This window comes from Carica papaya, chromosome 1 (genome assembly GCF_054855325.1).
Source record: "Carica papaya isolate Zhongbai chromosome 1, ASM5485532v1, whole genome shotgun sequence".
NCBI lineage: Eukaryota > Viridiplantae > Streptophyta > Magnoliopsida > Brassicales > Caricaceae > Carica > Carica papaya.
In genome coordinates, this window is record NC_142309.1 from 30,284,184 (window position 1) to 30,300,443 (window position 16,260).

General features: G+C 33.9%; 4 protein-coding genes across 7 annotated transcripts; 2 read left to right on the plus strand and 2 right to left on the minus strand.

Moving 5' to 3' along the window:
• Positions 1-736: 736 nt before the first annotated feature.
• HVA22G (HVA22-like protein G) lies at positions 737-4,075 on the minus strand. 2 transcript variants are annotated; one of them, XM_088210499.1, is made up of 7 exons: positions 3,754-4,075; positions 2,729-2,769; positions 2,537-2,635; positions 2,389-2,445; positions 2,235-2,298; positions 1,927-2,136; positions 737-1,450 (listed from the first exon to the last, which is right to left on the minus strand). In XM_088210499.1, the coding sequence occupies exons 2-7, from the start codon at positions 2,758-2,760 to the stop codon at positions 1,088-1,090; spliced, it is 825 nt and encodes a 274-aa protein (XP_088066625.1). In that variant the 5' UTR covers positions 2,761-2,769; positions 3,754-4,075; the 3' UTR covers positions 737-1,087. The 2 variants fall into 2 exon arrangements, with proteins under 2 accessions (XP_088066625.1, XP_088066627.1); XM_088210501.1 differs by having other exon boundaries at positions 3,771-3,788.
• Positions 4,076-7,716: 3,641 nt separating this feature from the next.
• Positions 7,717-9,283, plus strand: LQY1 (DnaJ/Hsp40 cysteine-rich domain superfamily protein). Its single transcript, XM_022041011.2, has 5 exons — positions 7,717-7,977; positions 8,083-8,166; positions 8,236-8,287; positions 8,878-9,034; positions 9,131-9,283. Exons 1-5 carry the CDS (start codon positions 7,810-7,812, stop codon positions 9,150-9,152), a joined length of 483 nt encoding a protein of 160 aa, XP_021896703.1. The 5' UTR covers positions 7,717-7,809; the 3' UTR covers positions 9,153-9,283.
• Positions 9,284-9,975: 692 nt separating this feature from the next.
• Positions 9,976-12,432, plus strand: LOC110813746 (Tetrapyrrole (Corrin/Porphyrin) Methylase). Its single transcript, XM_022041000.2, has 6 exons — positions 9,976-10,281; positions 10,375-10,499; positions 10,594-10,823; positions 11,230-11,269; positions 11,370-11,461; positions 12,006-12,432. Exons 1-6 carry the CDS (start codon positions 10,132-10,134, stop codon positions 12,191-12,193), a joined length of 825 nt encoding a protein of 274 aa, XP_021896692.1. The 5' UTR covers positions 9,976-10,131; the 3' UTR covers positions 12,194-12,432.
• A 774-nt stretch (positions 12,433-13,206) lies between these two features.
• LOC110813763 (L10-interacting MYB domain-containing protein-like) lies at positions 13,207-16,229 on the minus strand. 3 transcript variants are annotated; one of them, XM_022041038.2, is made up of 3 exons: positions 15,626-16,229; positions 13,919-14,253; positions 13,207-13,849 (listed from the first exon to the last, which is right to left on the minus strand). In XM_022041038.2, the coding sequence occupies exons 2-3, from the start codon at positions 14,243-14,245 to the stop codon at positions 13,262-13,264; spliced, it is 915 nt and encodes a 304-aa protein (XP_021896730.1). In that variant the 5' UTR covers positions 14,246-14,253; positions 15,626-16,229; the 3' UTR covers positions 13,207-13,261. The 3 variants fall into 3 exon arrangements, with proteins under 3 accessions (XP_021896730.1, XP_021896722.1, XP_021896715.1); XM_022041030.2 differs by having other exon boundaries at positions 13,919-14,267; XM_022041023.2 differs by having other exon boundaries at positions 13,919-16,229.
• Between the last annotated feature and the right edge of the window lie 31 nt (positions 16,230-16,260).

Genomic DNA, 16,260 nt, shown 5'->3' on the forward strand with positions numbered 1-16,260 from the left:
ATTTGCCATCTTCTTCTCTCGCGTGTGCCACAAAGCAAAACCGTTGGGGAATATCTTCTGCCACCGCCGAAGTGCTGCGAAAACTATGTCAATAAGGTCAACAACCTTTCACCCACTTGGAAATTTGTCTGCAACTTGTCCCAATTTACAAAATCACATTTTAGTCTATGGTGATCCATTTGGTGTAATTTTATTAATTTAAATAGGTTTTTCGGTGGGGGTAGATTTATAGAAAAGCATTCTGAGTCCATCTTCCCATTAATTTATTCTCTCCCTTCCAATTCTTTATTCCCAGTACAAACTAACCCCCTCCAAAGGTGAACCTCTCTTCCGTCTTCTTCCCGTTTCTTTGCTATTTTTCCTATGTGGTTACTGCTGAGTAATTCTGATGTTCCACCAACTCCCAACACCTAAAAACCACTAAATCAATAGATGGGTAGTCTTGTATTCCAAAATGGTTCGTCATGAACATACCTAATCTCTTGAACTCGATCACGCACGAAAAGAATAAAAGTCGCGTCCAATTCTCTGTTCTAATGGATGATTGTTTGGAGCAAATATCAGTGATTCAGGCTTGTGACTTTGTATCTACAAATCCGAGTTTTGTTTGTATGCTTTAGGAGCATTCTTTTCCGACCAAACTAGTAAGGAGAATAATATCTAACTCATTCTCTGTGTTACTTCAAGATCCGTGTCGTCCAACTATGCATGCTCCTAATGGTAGTATAACAGGATATGCTTAACAAATATATCAAGGGAGGCAGCTCCACTTCTCTGGTAATTTTAATTCTGTACATGGAACACCCGCATCGCCCTTGAGCTAAGGCCAAAGGTCGAGAAAGGCATCAAAATCCAGCATGTTACCATGCTGGGCAGTAGCATCCTGAGGGCCACCCACCAAGACAGGGTAATCTACTATCACGTTGAAAAAATAAAGCAACAAATCAAATAGGGGAAAAAAAAAAAATAGCAACAAATTTACAGAATTGTCAACAAACAATACTTCAACTTCCCAATCATTGTCCACCTAATCACTAAAAACTAGTTCTGTCCTCTAAAAAAACTGTAGGGAGGGTGAAATTGTTCTTCAATGTGTTCGACCAGATCGGGATTTCCTCAATCTGCCACGTGTAACCCGAATTGTTTCATCCATGATTGACTCTTTTGGGGGCGGATTTTCATCTTCATCTACAGAAGGTGGCACTGGCTCAATCATTTCTTCATCTTCAGTTGCCGTAGGTTGATTTGAAGTTTCGGGTCCAGCATTAGGAGCTGTCGCAGGAGGAGCTGCTTTAGCTTGAGAAGGCCCCACTTCTTCTACTACCTCATTTTGGTGCTGAGTTGAAGATGAACTCGATGAAGGAGATGATGGTTCTTCGGACTCTGCCTGTGCTTTAGGAGCTGGCTGGCGTTTAGGAGGTTGACGAGCCTTAGGACCCTGCTTCTGTGGCTGAGAGGAAAAACAAAAAAAGCAACTCTGAAGATGGTCACAAATAAAGAATTTTAAATAGTGCACCAAAACATTAGATCATATTCACTAATATGGATTCTGTAAATATGTTAGACATGACGTAGTGCAAATGAAATATTTCAAAACTATCCATGGATGAAATTAGTGTGTCTAGACAAACTCCAAATTATGAGCTGTTCATTGGCAACTGTAAAGATAAATTAAATATATTTCTAATAGCAAAAAGCTGGCATGAACTTAGAATTGTATTTTCATGGTTTGTTCTTAAATATCCTGCAGTCAATAAGTTCCATAACACTATTTGAAAGTTGTGCATCTCAAGACTTCAAAAAATTCTGGCAGCGTCCAGGAAAGAAGATCATTTGAACAAAATGCAACTTTTATGTCTTAGTGTCAACAATAAAGATATTATTTACTTCAATATATGTCTTGGACTTAATCTTTCAAATGATTACCTGAGCAGCGCGGGGCCTCGCAGTTGATTGTGCGGCAATATACTGGAAGATCTCAAAAATTCTTGTCTGACTATAGCTTGCTGCTCTTTGCCAGTATAAAAGTGCTATATCTCCAGCTCTAGTTCTCAGTTCAAGCAAACTGCGATCAATTTCATTCTCATGCTTTGCAAGATATGGTCTAAAGAAGGAGTCATAGACATATGAAGTGCCCTGAAACAAATCAAAGACGAAAAGAACCATTGGAGCAAAATTTTAGTAAAATACTAAATGAGTAGATATTCCATTTTCTTCCCAAGATAATTCCGTACCCTGGTTTTGGGGTACCATAGATATATAAAGAATGCCAACTTAGCCTCACTGTACATTGGAACCCTTCATAAAAGCAAGATTGGAAAACAATGTGAGAATAAAACAAATGATAATACAATAAAATGCCACTTTAATCAAATTAAGAACACCTACCATGAAATAAAAGCATCACAAATTCTTTCACAAACTGTCAAGACAGCCACCAAAATCCTGAAACCAGGAAGGGGAAAGACGACCCACATTTAAAAAATAAAACTCTAAGCAAAAGATCAAGTAGAACACATTGCAATCCATAACCTACCAGTATTGACACCAAAAGAGAAGTTGCTCGATTTCAGGTTTATTCTTTTCAACAGTTTTATAGCACTCATAAGCAGGATAAGCATAGCCAAAAACCATTCTGCCATCACATTGGAATTAAAATAATTATAAAAATCTGAAAACAACATGACAGTTAAACTTAAATGAAAGAAAATGGGTAGAATTAACATACACGAGTCCTCTGGTGAGAAAAGATCCAATCATTTTGTACACCTAGATAATAGACAGGAGATGAAGATGGAATTAAAAGAAAATACTTCCCACAACATGTAAGTTTCATGTTTTCACAGAAAAATTGAATGTAACATGCACCGTTCGGTAGGTCCTTCAAGGAAGAATATCAGAAAATTATAGAGAATTAGTGGAATAAAGTCCAAATTTGTGAATAGCAACGGACTCCAAAATCCATCATTTTTTATAAAAAGAAAGAAGAGGAAAGCGCTCTCCGCCATAAACAGATTGAATATCCTGTTCTTTCTTTCTTTTTTATTTTTCTTGGCTTAGTTGAGGTGATGGTTTCAGGTATGAAGTGAAAACAAGACAAGACCAACTAGAAAAGTACTTTATGCTTAATTTTCCTCGTTTTTTCTCGGCAAACAAACAAAGAATAACATAGAATAACAGTCAAAATCAGAAGAAGAGAATCTAACCATAAACTGAAAAATGAATTGAGAAATCCTACCGATTCAGCTACTTAACCATCACATCATCATCATAGAAGCTCACAAATATTTACATAAAAACTTGCCGTCATCTCACTCAACTAAAATTCAATTCTCAACAAACAATAATTAAAATCAGTCCAAAAGAAAAAAAAAAATTAGAATTGCTCAAATGAATGCAAAAGTTGAACAAACATCCAATGAAAAACATGATCGATCAACCTTTAACCTTAACATTCATAGCAAGCTAAAGGCCCGAGATTGAAAGATTTTTGGTAAAAACTCTTAACATTATTGTTAAATTCGAAAATTGTCGACGAAACAACAACAACAACCACATCAAAATACCATAAAGAAAGACCTAAAAAATGAGGCAAAGCAAAACATGAGCCCAAAATGTCCCTGAAAAAAAAAACTTCCATTAACTGCCAGATAGCAGAGAAAGTACAAAATACTGCAATGAAATTAGTAGCACTCAATAGATATAGATGATGCGAAGAATAAACGACAGAAAGAATGAAGCAGCAATTAATACCTTGCGATGTTACTTACAAATTGAGGAAAAAAACCACAAAAGAAATGCGAAATGAGAGCTTATCCAGGAAGGCGGAGCCGCTGGAGAGATCAGAGAAGGCGCCGAGTAGAGTCCTACTAGATCGGTTGTGTTCGGACAAATCGGCACCGCCGAAGTGCTGCGGCTAACCGTTACGATATCGGCGAAGAGAGGGAGAAACAAAAAAAAAAAACAAAAAAACAAAAAATCAAGAAGGGAGAGCGAGCATTCTGTATGGTTTTTTAATTTCCCTTTTCCTTGGGTCTCTCTCTCTACGGAATTGGTTTTGCAACTCCTGGGGTTTTTAATCACGCTCGTAAACTCTGGGAGAGTATCTTAATGTAGAGGATTATGATTCTGTGTTACGCGAGAGGATGATCACCGTTCGATTTTCAACAGACGGCAGATGTGATTCGCTGATGTGAAAGTCTGGACAGGTGTCATATCTACCATCGTAGAATAGCACTTCTCCGTCCTGCAAGTTTGTCAATGATTTTACTATTTTATCCTCGCAAGTATAAATAACTTTCAAATTTAAGGGGGGGGCATTTTTGTAAAAACAATAATGGGTGGGTCACCTGGGGCAGTGGGCTCCAAAGCGGAGGTGCGTTTGATTTTATTAAGCAGCGCCGATGATAAAGCGGAGAAGTATATTATCGTTATGGATAACGGGCAAGGTTTTTGTCAATTCCCTTAAAAAGTTTATAAAATTACTGATTGAGACCTAAAGTTTGGTAAATTACAAAATCGGCCACTTTTTTTTTTTTTTTTTGACTTTGCTTTTCATTCACTCCTGATCTTGAATTTGAGTCCCCTCCGGTCACGTGGGAAATTCATTACGTCCCTTTAGAAAAGAATCTCTTTGAACTTTATAAGGATAACTATTTTTTTTTTTAATATGTATTTTTCTTTCTGTTGAGGTGTGATTAAAAAGTGTAGGGTATATATATTAAATTATTAATGACTTCAAATTAACACTAATTAGGTTCATTAACAATAACCATATAATATAAAAATTTAATATACATATATACACACACGCGCACGCACACAATGATCCCACATCTTGGATTTATTTATAGCATACATACTTTAATCCCCAATTTAAAATAAAATTTGGACTTTGTCACTACTTGCGAGAAGATGTTATATCATTTTGTAGCTCCCAATAGTACAAGCTACCATGGGATACTTTATGCACCATTCTAACAAAAGCATTAGCCAACTAATTATAAAATTTTGAAATTCAAATATGACAGATAATAAAAATTAACATCAAATGTAAAATACATTCGAGTAAAAATACTATACTCAGCTCTATATCAATAAAAGTAAAAACTAAAGGAAAATATTTTTTTTGCATCCGACTCTAAGAATGTATTTAGTATATTTTTACAATGTAATATACATTTTTAATATAATTGTCAAAATTATTTTTATTGATTTCGTATATGATATTTGTCGCATCCCAACAAGAATAATATGATCGTTTTGATTTTTATATGTAATTTCAAATTTCATCGATCTATCAAGTAGTAATGAAGCATTTACATTGAGTTTGTATATATCTTGTGGTGGTGGAGATCACGAATGTGTTGTTTCTTGTTGTTTATTACCAATATTTATACAGATCCTCACTTGTTTTTCAAATCCTTTAACTCACAAAAGTATAAAGTTGATATACAATATCAGAATACTCTGTCCGTTTTATCTTTAAATTCTCATTTATTCTTAACCAATTATAATTCTCGTATAATAAATATAAATCAATATACGTGCAACTTCTAAGAAAACAGTCAATTGTCTCCACCGCCTCTCCACATGTAGAGTCGACCGGATCAACGTGAATGCTTTTTCAAATAATATTATGTTCATAATCTTGATTAAGTTGTAATTCAATTTTATGTCTTCTTGATTCATTGAATTTATGTAGTGAAAAAGTAAATTTAGTTCATGATTTTATTAATTGCATTTATAAAAAAGTCCAAAAGTAAATTTGATTTAATTATACGTCGTTTAATTGAATTTAAATATTAAAAATATATTTATTAATATTAAATGACAGTATGTTCACAAAAAAAACTAAATACATAACCCAAACCAAATAATGTCATTTGTCACCATAAGTGTACAGAAAGCATGTTTTAAAATTGGAACACATAATTAATAATTAATTTAATTATATTTACTAAAGCATATTAATTAAATATGTAAATTAAATTGGAAATAATTAATGACATATATATATATATATATTATTGTCGAGTATCAGCATAATTTTAGGTTAAGAATATTTTTAAAACAATTGTTAGACATGTGATTAGTTTTAACCCTCTATAATTACTTAAAAAATTATAAAAGCCGACTTTGCAAATAATTACTCGAACCACTATAAAACACATAATTAAACATTATATTGTGAAATTACGTAATTAACAATGACACGGTACGTGTACTTGAACAAATAATTATCACTGTGAAAAAAAAAAAAAACTTTATATTAAAAAGTTTATTCATGCGCGTACTGTAAAATTAAATATAATATATTATATTCATTTAACCACGCCCACTTAATAGATAATTAATTTGATAAATTATATAGTATCAAATTCATTGATCTTTAATAATTAATCTTCCTACAAAAGTTAAATTAAATTTGAAGATGTGGAAAAACAATATTTTATAACATGCAACTTTTTAATAATTGGTTTATTTAAAAGTTTAAGATATTGTGATATTTTTATTTGAGGTGTAATAATAAATAGACCGAAAATTTTAAAGAAAAATTAAAAATAGCGGACAAGTTCTAAAAACTCGTAAAGATAGATTTAATCGAGAAATCAACATGAAGATTGTGAACGTGCTTTATTGTGCATTACACTCTTAATTAATATAATTATATATTAATTCAGTAATTTATATATAAAAATTTAGAAAAAATTTTTAAATTAATTTCTGATATTTTACAATTGTTACGATGTATTTTTCAATATTTTTTTTGGGTTATATTTGAATTTCTAATTTTTTTATTATTTTTAAATATAAAGGTTTTTTATATTTATTAACAAAAAAACTAAAATGACTACACTATTTTTGGATGTTTTAAGAAAACAACTTACAAAAGTGATTTTGATTAATTAATTAATTAAATCAATAACAATAAAAGATGTACATAATATTATCATTAATTTAATTAATTAGTTACAGTTATTTTTTAAATATTTAAATATGGATTAATTATTGTAATCTTTTTTAATAAAAAATATAAAAAAATGATGTTTTAAAATGAAAAAATATTTGAAATTAAATTATAACACAAAAAACATTAAACTAACAGGTGTCGAATGTTAGAGACTAATTTAATAATTTGTACGAAAATTTAGTAATTACAAATATTTAAAAATTATAAACTGGTGATTTTGAAAAGAAAATTGAATTTTAATGATATTATTTCTGTCAATTTCATAGCGGTTAATCTGCTGAAACTAACTAACTACTTGTACATGAACATAATACATACATATATATATATATATATATATATTATAAGAATAAATGTGTAGGGGGAGGGGGTGATATATATGTGAGTTAATGTGAATTAGAAGCAAACCAAAAAGTAAGTACCGAAAAAGGAAGACAAAGAAAAGATAAGAGAGGGTCCGGGAAACCATTGGAGATGGTAATGATATATAATTATATGCTTGTTTGGTGGTACGTCATTCTCATACATGCATGCAATTACTTACATATTCTTAACGACTAATCTGCAATTAATTAATTAAAATTAGATGGATTTGTGAAGTTTATGTAATAATAATAAACTTCTGCATTATACAAAATCGCATGTGAATAATTGGGCTATACTTGAGCCCAATAAAAGCCTGCAAAAATATGAGCCACGTTCTCCTAAAAGGCTGGCGTTGAAGCCGACCCCACCCATCCTAATCCACTGGTTGGCTGCCATCGTTGTGCGCCTTTGTTTTTGTGCTCGTCACTGCCGCCCCTCACTCCTTCTCTCCACACCTTTAGCTCCCGAAAATGTCAATAGCACCTTCTCTTCCTCGTCTTCACTCTCCATTTCTCTCTTCCCCTCTCAATCTCTCTTCTTCTGCTTTCTCTTCGTCCCTCTCCTTCAAGTCCTCCAGATATCAACGTTCCACACCGTCTTATCTCGTCATCAGGGCTGTTGATTTAGATCAAAACACGGTTCCTATCTCCATCCTTTTGATCAACTCCGTGTATGATATTCTTGCAATTTGTAATCAATCACGTGGCGGAGAGTGTTAATTTGGGTAAAATTTTAATTTGCAGGTGGTGGCAATATCGGTCGGCTTAGCGAGCGTTGCGATTGGAATTGGGATTCCAGTCTTCTATGAAACTCAAATAGACAATGCCGTAAGTTATATAATCCTTCTCCTTTTTACAATGTAGAGTATATGATTGAAGGAAGTTTTGTTGTTGTAGGCTAAGCGAGAAAACACGCAGCCCTGCTTCCCTTGCAATGGTTCCGGTGCTCGTAAGTTTTCGTTTCTGTTTCTCTTTTTGGGTGGCTTAATTTAATGTTGTGTTCGTGACTCAATTACTACACATTCAAGACTTTGTTTTGGTTTTTGCTAGATTATGTTAATTACAAATTAATTACTGTGAAAAGAATCTACTGTTTCTTTTACAAGCTTCTCTACATCAAATCTGAAAATTGTGCATATCAGAGCTAAATGGTGTATTTGTTGTACTGATTTCTTTCGGTAATTGAGTGACTGAGAAGTTAATGATATAGAATGAAAATGTTTCCGTGCTTGGGATGCCGAATATTATCCATGCCATATAATTACTGGATTTGAACCTCCCATCGTCCATTACACTGATCTAAATTTTAAGGAGGAAAGGAGTAACTTCATATATGGAGCTTTACAGTGTCGTTACTGTTTAGGAGAAGAAACTCCTAGAGTAGAGGAGAGGAGGGTCCTGTTTGATTGATTTTTGAAAAGATTTTTCTCAATTACTTGGAATTTTCTCTAAATTTAACTATATAAGATAATGACAAATAGCCCAATGATTCATTTTGTAAATGATATTTAACCCGATGTCAAACTACTTATGGAGCAGAGAAATGCAGATTTTGCATGGGGACCGGCAGTGTAAGTGTGGAGCTTGGTGGAGATGAAAAGGAGGTTTCTCAATGTATTAATTGTGACGGAGCTGGTTCTTTGACATGCACCACTTGCCAAGGCAGTGGGATTCAACCTCGATATCTCGATCGCAGGTATGTCACTCTACTGCTTCTGACGTATTATCAAAAATCATGAAACGAGAAAAGATTTAAATTTGATGTCTGGGTTTTCCTCTTTTTGTGTAACAGGGAGTTTAAAGATGATGATTGAAGCTCCAAGAGAAAGTTTGGCAATGATCTTGGGAGTTGATTCATGAGAAATCACATTTTGTATTCTATATCAAAATTTGGCTAAATGCTTTTCACTCACAATCGACTGTCTATTGAACTTTGGCTGTGTTAGTTGCCATGCATGAGTGAGTTTTCATGCGTTAGTTATCATGCATTTCCCACGAGTCTCTTTGAGCAAAAAGCATGCAAATGCAATAGACACAGTGGGTGAGCTAAACATGAGATATGCCAACGACATACATATATACATACACATATATGAACATGGCATACAAAATAAAGTGAAAATAGTAAACATACAATTTAAGTTTACAATGAATCACTAACCTACCACAACATTGAGGTCATACAAAAATTTTTTAAAATCATAATTAAATTTATTAAGAGGAGATGTGAAATATAAAAGTCATTAGTCAAGTGGAGATATGAGTTTAAAGTACACAAAACATGAATGTGTAAGTGTCATTTGTACTATTTGAAGTTAATCATCAAATTTCATGTTTAATGTTTTTCTAAGTTATTTCATTGTAAGCTCGATTTGTTTCAAATTACTCAATTTTAGTGTATGACAAAATTTGATAAATTGAGTTTCAACATGAAAAAAACATATTCAAATACTCAAATAATTGGGTTGAGTTAAATAGTGAATTTTTATTTGTCCTTATTTTTAATTTTTAGTTATTAGTATTGCACTATATATTTATATAGATTTTGCTTATCATTTTGCCCATATATTTTCTAACGTTAAATTATGAAGTTTCCATTTATCTTTATTTTTAATTTTTCTTAGTGCCATTTTGCAGTATGTTAGATCTTGCGTGCAATGATAAAAATTGAAGCTTGATTTATTGGGGGTAGGACAGCAAAAACGCACGCTAACACGGAGAGAGTAAGCCAGGGGGGGTGGGGGTTTGTAATTTTTAGGGTTTAAGATAGGGGAAAGAGAGGAAGTAAAGAAGATGCTTTACATTATAGGGTTGGGTTTGGGTGATGAGAGGGACATAACTTTAAGGGGATTAGATGCAGTGAAGAAATGCGAGAAAGTTTATATAGAAGCATACACGTCTCTCCTCTCTTTTGGTCTCTCTGCCCATGGTCTCTCTAATCTGGTCATACATTCAATTCTCTTTTCTCTTTTTATTTAATTTTTCTTCGGATAATTTTCAATATACATGCTTAATCCAGCTCTTTAATTCCTTCAGGAAAAGCTTTATGGCAAACCTATTACAGTTGCCGATAGAGAGATGGTGGAAGAGAAGGCAGACAATATTCTGACTGAAGCTTGGCAATCTGATGTGGCTTTTCTTGTAGTTGGCGACCCTTTTGGGTATTAAGGATTTTTTTCTTTATTCATTTCTTTTTTGTGTGGGTTGAATCCTTTGTGGCTATTGAACAACTCTGGTTTTTGATGTTGAGCACAGAGCTACAACACACACTGATCTGGTTGTTCGAGCAAAGAAATTGGGAGTTTCAGTTAAGGTAGTACACAATGCTTCAGTGATGAATGCAATTGGGATTTGTGGGCTGCAGCTATATCGCTATGGGGAGACTGTGTCAATACCTTTCTTCACCGAATCATGGAGACCCGACAGCTTCTATGAGAAGATCCTGAGAAATCACAATCTTGGGTTACATACTCTCTGCTTATTAGGTGAGGTTTGTTAATACCTCAGTTCTCCTTGAGTATTGAATTTGTTCTTAGGTGTATACCCGAACACATTGGAATTGTTTAACAATATTGCATATATTGAAATTGTTTGTTGTTCACACAGCATATCAATTGTCTTAAAACCAATACAGGCTCTTCTAATCTTCTTTTATTCAAGAAACAAGAGTATTAGGCTTTGTTGTTATCAGGTGTTTATTGGTTCATAGAGCTTCTTGCTGCATAATTTGTTCTTTGCCCTTCACTTGCCTGGTAATTGTGCAGACAAAAAAATGCTTTTGAGTATCACTTACTTTCTGGGTGCTGAAATATCATTTGTTTAATCTGATAATTGCTTTCTGTTTTGTTCCAGTAGATTAGAGATCTAATACATTTTGTTTTGCCAATGTAGATATACGGGTGAAAGAACCTTCATTGGAATCTCTATGTAGGTGTGTGCTTGTTCGTTTGGCTGTATTAACATTTCATGCTGCAATAAATTTAAATTTCTAATGGTTTCAGTTTTTTCTGATTAATGATTGAATATATCAGAGGAAAGAAGCAATATGAACCACCACGATATATGACCGTAAATACTGCCATTGAACAACTCTTAGAGATTGAGCACACACGTGGTGAATGTGGTAAGTCTCCCATGTTTTCATTTTTTCTGAAGCTTCTTTATTATTCAATATTAGGAATAGGATTTAACAAGTTAAGGTAGATTATAGTATTCTGCCTTCTAAACAAAATTGTAACGATATCTATACAATACAACAGTTGCTTGTATCTTGTTGGAAGCTGGCATTAAATTGAGCATCACCTGACTGTTAATACCCATCCAGTCACGAGTTCATGTAACTAGTTCCTAAAAGAGGCGGTCCTTCACGTAGCCTAGAGAAGTTTTTTTTTTTTCAATTGAAACCAAACATATAGAAGTTCAAAGTTGACATGTTTGATCATGTAGGAAGAACCTTTTCATATTTTCTGTTACAGATGTCATAGATGGACCTGTTATTATAGATGTGAGTTTCTTGCCTTTTTTTCACAATGCAAGCAGAGGGGTCAGCGTCCTCTCTGATGTCCCAAATGTTTGGCACATTTTTTTTTCCAGAATTGTTTGGTTGGATGTGAGTATACACATTGCTTTGCAGCATTTAATGTAATATATCTTATATTGGTTTACAGCATATAATGAAGATACACATTGTGTCGGGTTTGCTCGGGTGGCATGTGAGGATCAGATGATAGTTGCAGGGACAATGAAGCAACTGTTGGCTGTTGACTTTGGAGCACCTTTGCATTGCCTTGTCATAGTAGGGAAGACTCATCCTGTGGAAGAGGAAATGCTAGAGTTCTACAAACTAAAGAGGTAAATTCGAGGATAAAGTATAATGGGAAGCGCACAACTCTTTTCTCAATTCCACATTAAAATCCCATGTGCACTTAAAGTGTTCAATTCAATATATACACATATGATGCTTGAGCAATATTTTATGCTTTCTAGGCTGGTGAAAGAAATATTCTTCACCTTTTGAGGCTGTGGTTGAATTTAAAATATCTACTACTGGAATTTCCAAATTCTAAATTGCATCGGACTCTTTCGGTTCCTTTCTGATTCCGTTCCTTTTCCAGTTAAGAATTTTAATATATATGTATATATGTAATTAAAAAATAATTTTTTATTTTTATTTCCATCTTCAATTTGAAAGAGATGATATTCTAATTTAGTTGAAGCCATCCTCCTGCCTATCACGAACTTGAAGAGTGGTAGGGTTGCATTTCATTTCCATGTTATGATTGCTATACAGAATTCCCATGAACTGATTACAGGTTTCTGTGATTATTAACTCTTGTTTTACGAAGCTATTTTCATGAATAACTGGAAATTGATTGTCAGTGTTTCTTCTGTAATTTATAAGAAATTTATACATTAAAGGACACAGCTTTTGCCATTCTCCAAACAACACTCTTTTTAAGTTACACAAAAATCAAACTTAAAAACAAATTATCTCACTTTAATTTTTTTTTGTAGAAGATCTAAAAGATGGATGATGTGTGAGAAAAAAGATATGTTACCAAGAGCTTCATATAATACATAACTTCACATTTTATAATTGACTAAATCAAATCAAACCACAGTTTCATATTTCACTAGACTATAAAATTGAGGACATTGTTTATAAGGTTTTGTTAAGGTCTTTCTAAATGAGAGATTTCAGGTGTTACTCCTAAATTATAATGATGAAAAAATATGGTTTGTGGTTGGACTGACAAATGAGAGCAAGTTGTTAAGTAATGTTTTAACCACCAGATTATTATTTTTTTTTTAAAAAACATAATTAATTATAACAGGATGATTATTATTTTTAAATACCAATAAGATGTCTCTCTCCAAACTGTGGTAGGACCATTCAATAAGATAGCAAGTCAATTTATATTTGCTAAATTGATTTACTACACTTTCCTTGTAACCATGCCAGCCTTAACTTGTCCCCTTTCAAAGAGATGAATGTCTCCCTTAAGTTAGGGTCCTCAAAAAGGTCTAATGCTGCAAAATAGAGCTCTTCCTCTACGTATTCTATCTCATCCAGTGCTTTAATGCAATTACTTATACTAAATCTATCATCAATCTGTCTGATCCCAACTGCTCTTGATTTCAAGGCAGCCACCATTTCAAATAAGGCTTCTGCCATCGCTTCTACTGTTTCTTGCTCCATTCTACTTTGTCCCATTGAGGAGTGCGTCTCACATGGCCGCTTCCTCTTTTTGTCAGCCATATTCTTAGTCAACTTCTCAGACAATGCTGTGGTTGTTTGCCCTATTTTTGATGATGAGTCCTCAAGAACTGCAGTTAGACCATCAGAACATGGACCTATGCCGGACGTATGATTTCCAACAGATTTGTCTAATCCCTCGAAATGACTTGACTGAGCATATTTCCCATCAGCTGATGTATCAGCAAATATTGCACACAGCTGATCATAAATGGGACAGTCCTTGATTTTCACTGTCTCAGGCCTTGGCTGCATCTGTAAGGACAATCAATCAGCAATGCACAAAAGATTGTCAAAGCAATTTCTCCAGGGAAAGAAACATACACCAATATCTTCCCATAGGTCAAAGCCAATGCAACAGGAATCCTCAATGGCAAAATCACTTTGGTCATGGGCTGACTTCAGAATATTGAAACGTTGCCTTAGAACATCCAGATGTTTTCTTAGTTGATTGTTATTGAACTTAAGATCTGTTTGTCTGTTAAATTCATCACGGATATGATTCCAGGTTTTCTTGTCAAAAACATTGTTTGGCCTGTTACCCAGTTGAATCTGCTTGACAACCAAGTCCGCAAATATCTTATCAAGGGATGCTGTCCACCTTGTTCTAGAACGCTCCTGCTTTGGTTGTTGACTCGCTTCACTGTCCATCTGTAACTCTATAGAATACATACTAAATTGAAATACACTCATCAGGGTGAAAATGTAGAAACATCATACTGAGAAAGAATGGAACATTCATATAACTTGAAGAGTGAAACACTAATATGATTTGAGTTATATCTTGGTATAGAACAACATATCTATGAGATGAAAGGTCCATGGCATTTGGCAAAAAGAATTAACCATACAACAAAAAGAGGAGACTTTTTGAAATCTAAACTGTCCTTTATATCCTATTTGGTTCTTTTTCCATTCCATTCCTAGCTGTCACGTCAGGGTGATGCAAGGCTTCCAAAATCTCAAAAGATGTAGTCACCACTGACCTTTTCAGGATGGGATCAGTCACCCAAGCATAGACTGGGCTGACCAAGAGAAAATGAGGTAAAAGAAAGTAGTATCGAACAGGAAGGAGCAAGACACCCATTCGATAGCATAGGCTAGATGAGAAATGGCTTAAAACTTCTATTATGTCCAAAAACATGCTATTCAAAGAATTAAAAGAGTAAGTATTAAATTAACTAATACTTAGAAATATATGCAGAAGGATACACGATTTGAATACCCACATCCATTCCAAACATACAAGGTATATTGGATCTAATAAAACCGAAAACATGTATCAATGCAGAGAGTAAAAACAGGAAAGAAACCATATTAGAACTACATAACTCATACTAAAGGAAAAGTAACTGACCCTGAAAGAGGGAAAACAGAAACCAAGAAATTAATCAGTTTATCATGATCTTTCAATGAATCTTAATTTCATCTATTTGCAAAGAAAACATTTCCAGAAACCTTATGACAAAAGGTAGCAACAAACACCATATATTTTGTTATCAAAGGATTACCCACAAAAACAGTAAAACATATTTTTTTCTCAATTTTGTGGTTGAGACAGAATTAATCATCATAAGCAGTAGTGAATTAACATCCCTATCTCTCTGTAAATCCTATTCTGACAGAATGTATTATGCAAGTTCGTTTTTGAGTCATCTTGATACTCCCAGTCTTAGAACTGTTATACCATCAAAATTTGTAATAAAAACTAATTTCCTTCATCAGCAAAGTAATATTCCCAGAATTAAGCAGTAAACTGAACCATGAGAGAATAAAAAAGATGAAAAACTAAATGAGAAGAAAGAAAAAATAAATAAATATACAACGGCGAAACAAGTTTCGTCATATACATTACTTAACAGATGCTAGCTCATTTCATATCTACTAACAAACAGAATCTCACAAATAAGACAGTATAATATCCAAGATATTCAATGAAACAAATCAAATACCATGATCCCAATTGCCGTTCTTCAAGTAGTATTAATCACAAAGTAATCTTCATTTACAGAAAATTTAAATGAAGAGTACCTAAATGAAGTCCCCAAATGTAAACGTTCCCGTTTCGAGATTTTCTTCCGGTTTGCTTGGTTTTCTGACTTGTTCTCACCTACTGACACTTCACTTGTGTTTTCTTTTATGAAAGAAACCCCAAAATAGATCCTTACTACCTCTGTTTCCCGACCCTCACGATAAAGGAAAAGGCTCCTCCCCTTTCTTTTCTCCGAAAATAACTCCAGCAATCCGCTTTTTCCTCAGGCCAGAATCCGACCCCATCCAAAAACCCAAATCTCTTCCTAAACGTCTCCCCTCAAATCTCATCCATTTCCCCAACCAAATGGCTGTCACCGTACGGTAAAAGTATCAGTCAAAACACTCCAGCGCCGTTCTCTACTCTTTGCCTGGTCCGAGATTCTCGTATTTAGGATCTTTCGCGCGCCCAATACGTCTGCTGCAACCAAATGAAGACCTCCACTGCTATGATATTCTCTTTTACGCTTCCTTCTTGATCGAAATCAAACGGCCCTCAAGCAATTTCAGGAGGTACTTCGCTTTCCTAGCGTTGGAGTTCCATCTACGTAAGTTTCTGCTACTTGCGTGCTTTTCAGTTCTGTGTGCGTTTCAATTAATTTCAGGGTGGAAAGCAGTTGGAATTCAGCCTTCAC

What these genes read in the sequence shown, in the direction of transcription:
- HVA22G (XM_088210499.1), bottom strand. Translation starts at nt 2,760, where the DNA reads ATGATTGGATCTTTTCTCACCAGAGGACTCGT. An exon ending in TTTCTCACCAGAGGACTCGT is followed by an intron (nt 2,636 to 2,728) that starts GTATGTTAATTC and finishes ATGTGATGGCAG; the next exon opens with AATGGTTTTTGGCTATGCTT. An exon ending in CTCTTTTGGTGTCAATACTG is followed by an intron (nt 2,446 to 2,536) that starts GTAGGTTATGGA and finishes TCCTGGTTTCAG; the next exon opens with GATTTTGGTGGCTGTCTTGA.
- LQY1 (XM_022041011.2), top strand. Translation starts at nt 7,810, where the DNA reads ATGTCAATAGCACCTTCTCTTCCTCGTCTTCACTCTCCATTTCTCTCT. An exon ending in TTGATTTAGATCAAAACACG is followed by an intron (nt 7,978 to 8,082) that starts GTTCCTATCTCC and finishes TTTAATTTGCAG; the next exon opens with GTGGTGGCAATATCGGTCGG. An exon ending in AAACTCAAATAGACAATGCC is followed by an intron (nt 8,167 to 8,235) that starts GTAAGTTATATA and finishes TTGTTGTTGTAG; the next exon opens with GCTAAGCGAGAAAACACGCA.
- LOC110813746 (XM_022041000.2), top strand. Translation starts at nt 10,132, where the DNA reads ATGCTTTACATTATAGGGTTGGGTTTGGGTGATGAGAGGGACATAACT. An exon ending in CCCATGGTCTCTCTAATCTG is followed by an intron (nt 10,282 to 10,374) that starts GTCATACATTCA and finishes TAATTCCTTCAG; the next exon opens with GAAAAGCTTTATGGCAAACC. An exon ending in GTAGTTGGCGACCCTTTTGG is followed by an intron (nt 10,500 to 10,593) that starts GTATTAAGGATT and finishes TGTTGAGCACAG; the next exon opens with AGCTACAACACACACTGATC.
- LOC110813763 (XM_022041023.2), bottom strand. Translation starts at nt 14,287, where the DNA reads ATGAGTGTATTTCAATTTAGTATGTATTCTATAGAGTTACAGATGGAC. An exon ending in ACCTATGGGAAGATATTGGT is followed by an intron (nt 13,850 to 13,918) that starts GTATGTTTCTTT and finishes TTGTCCTTACAG; the next exon opens with ATGCAGCCAAGGCCTGAGAC.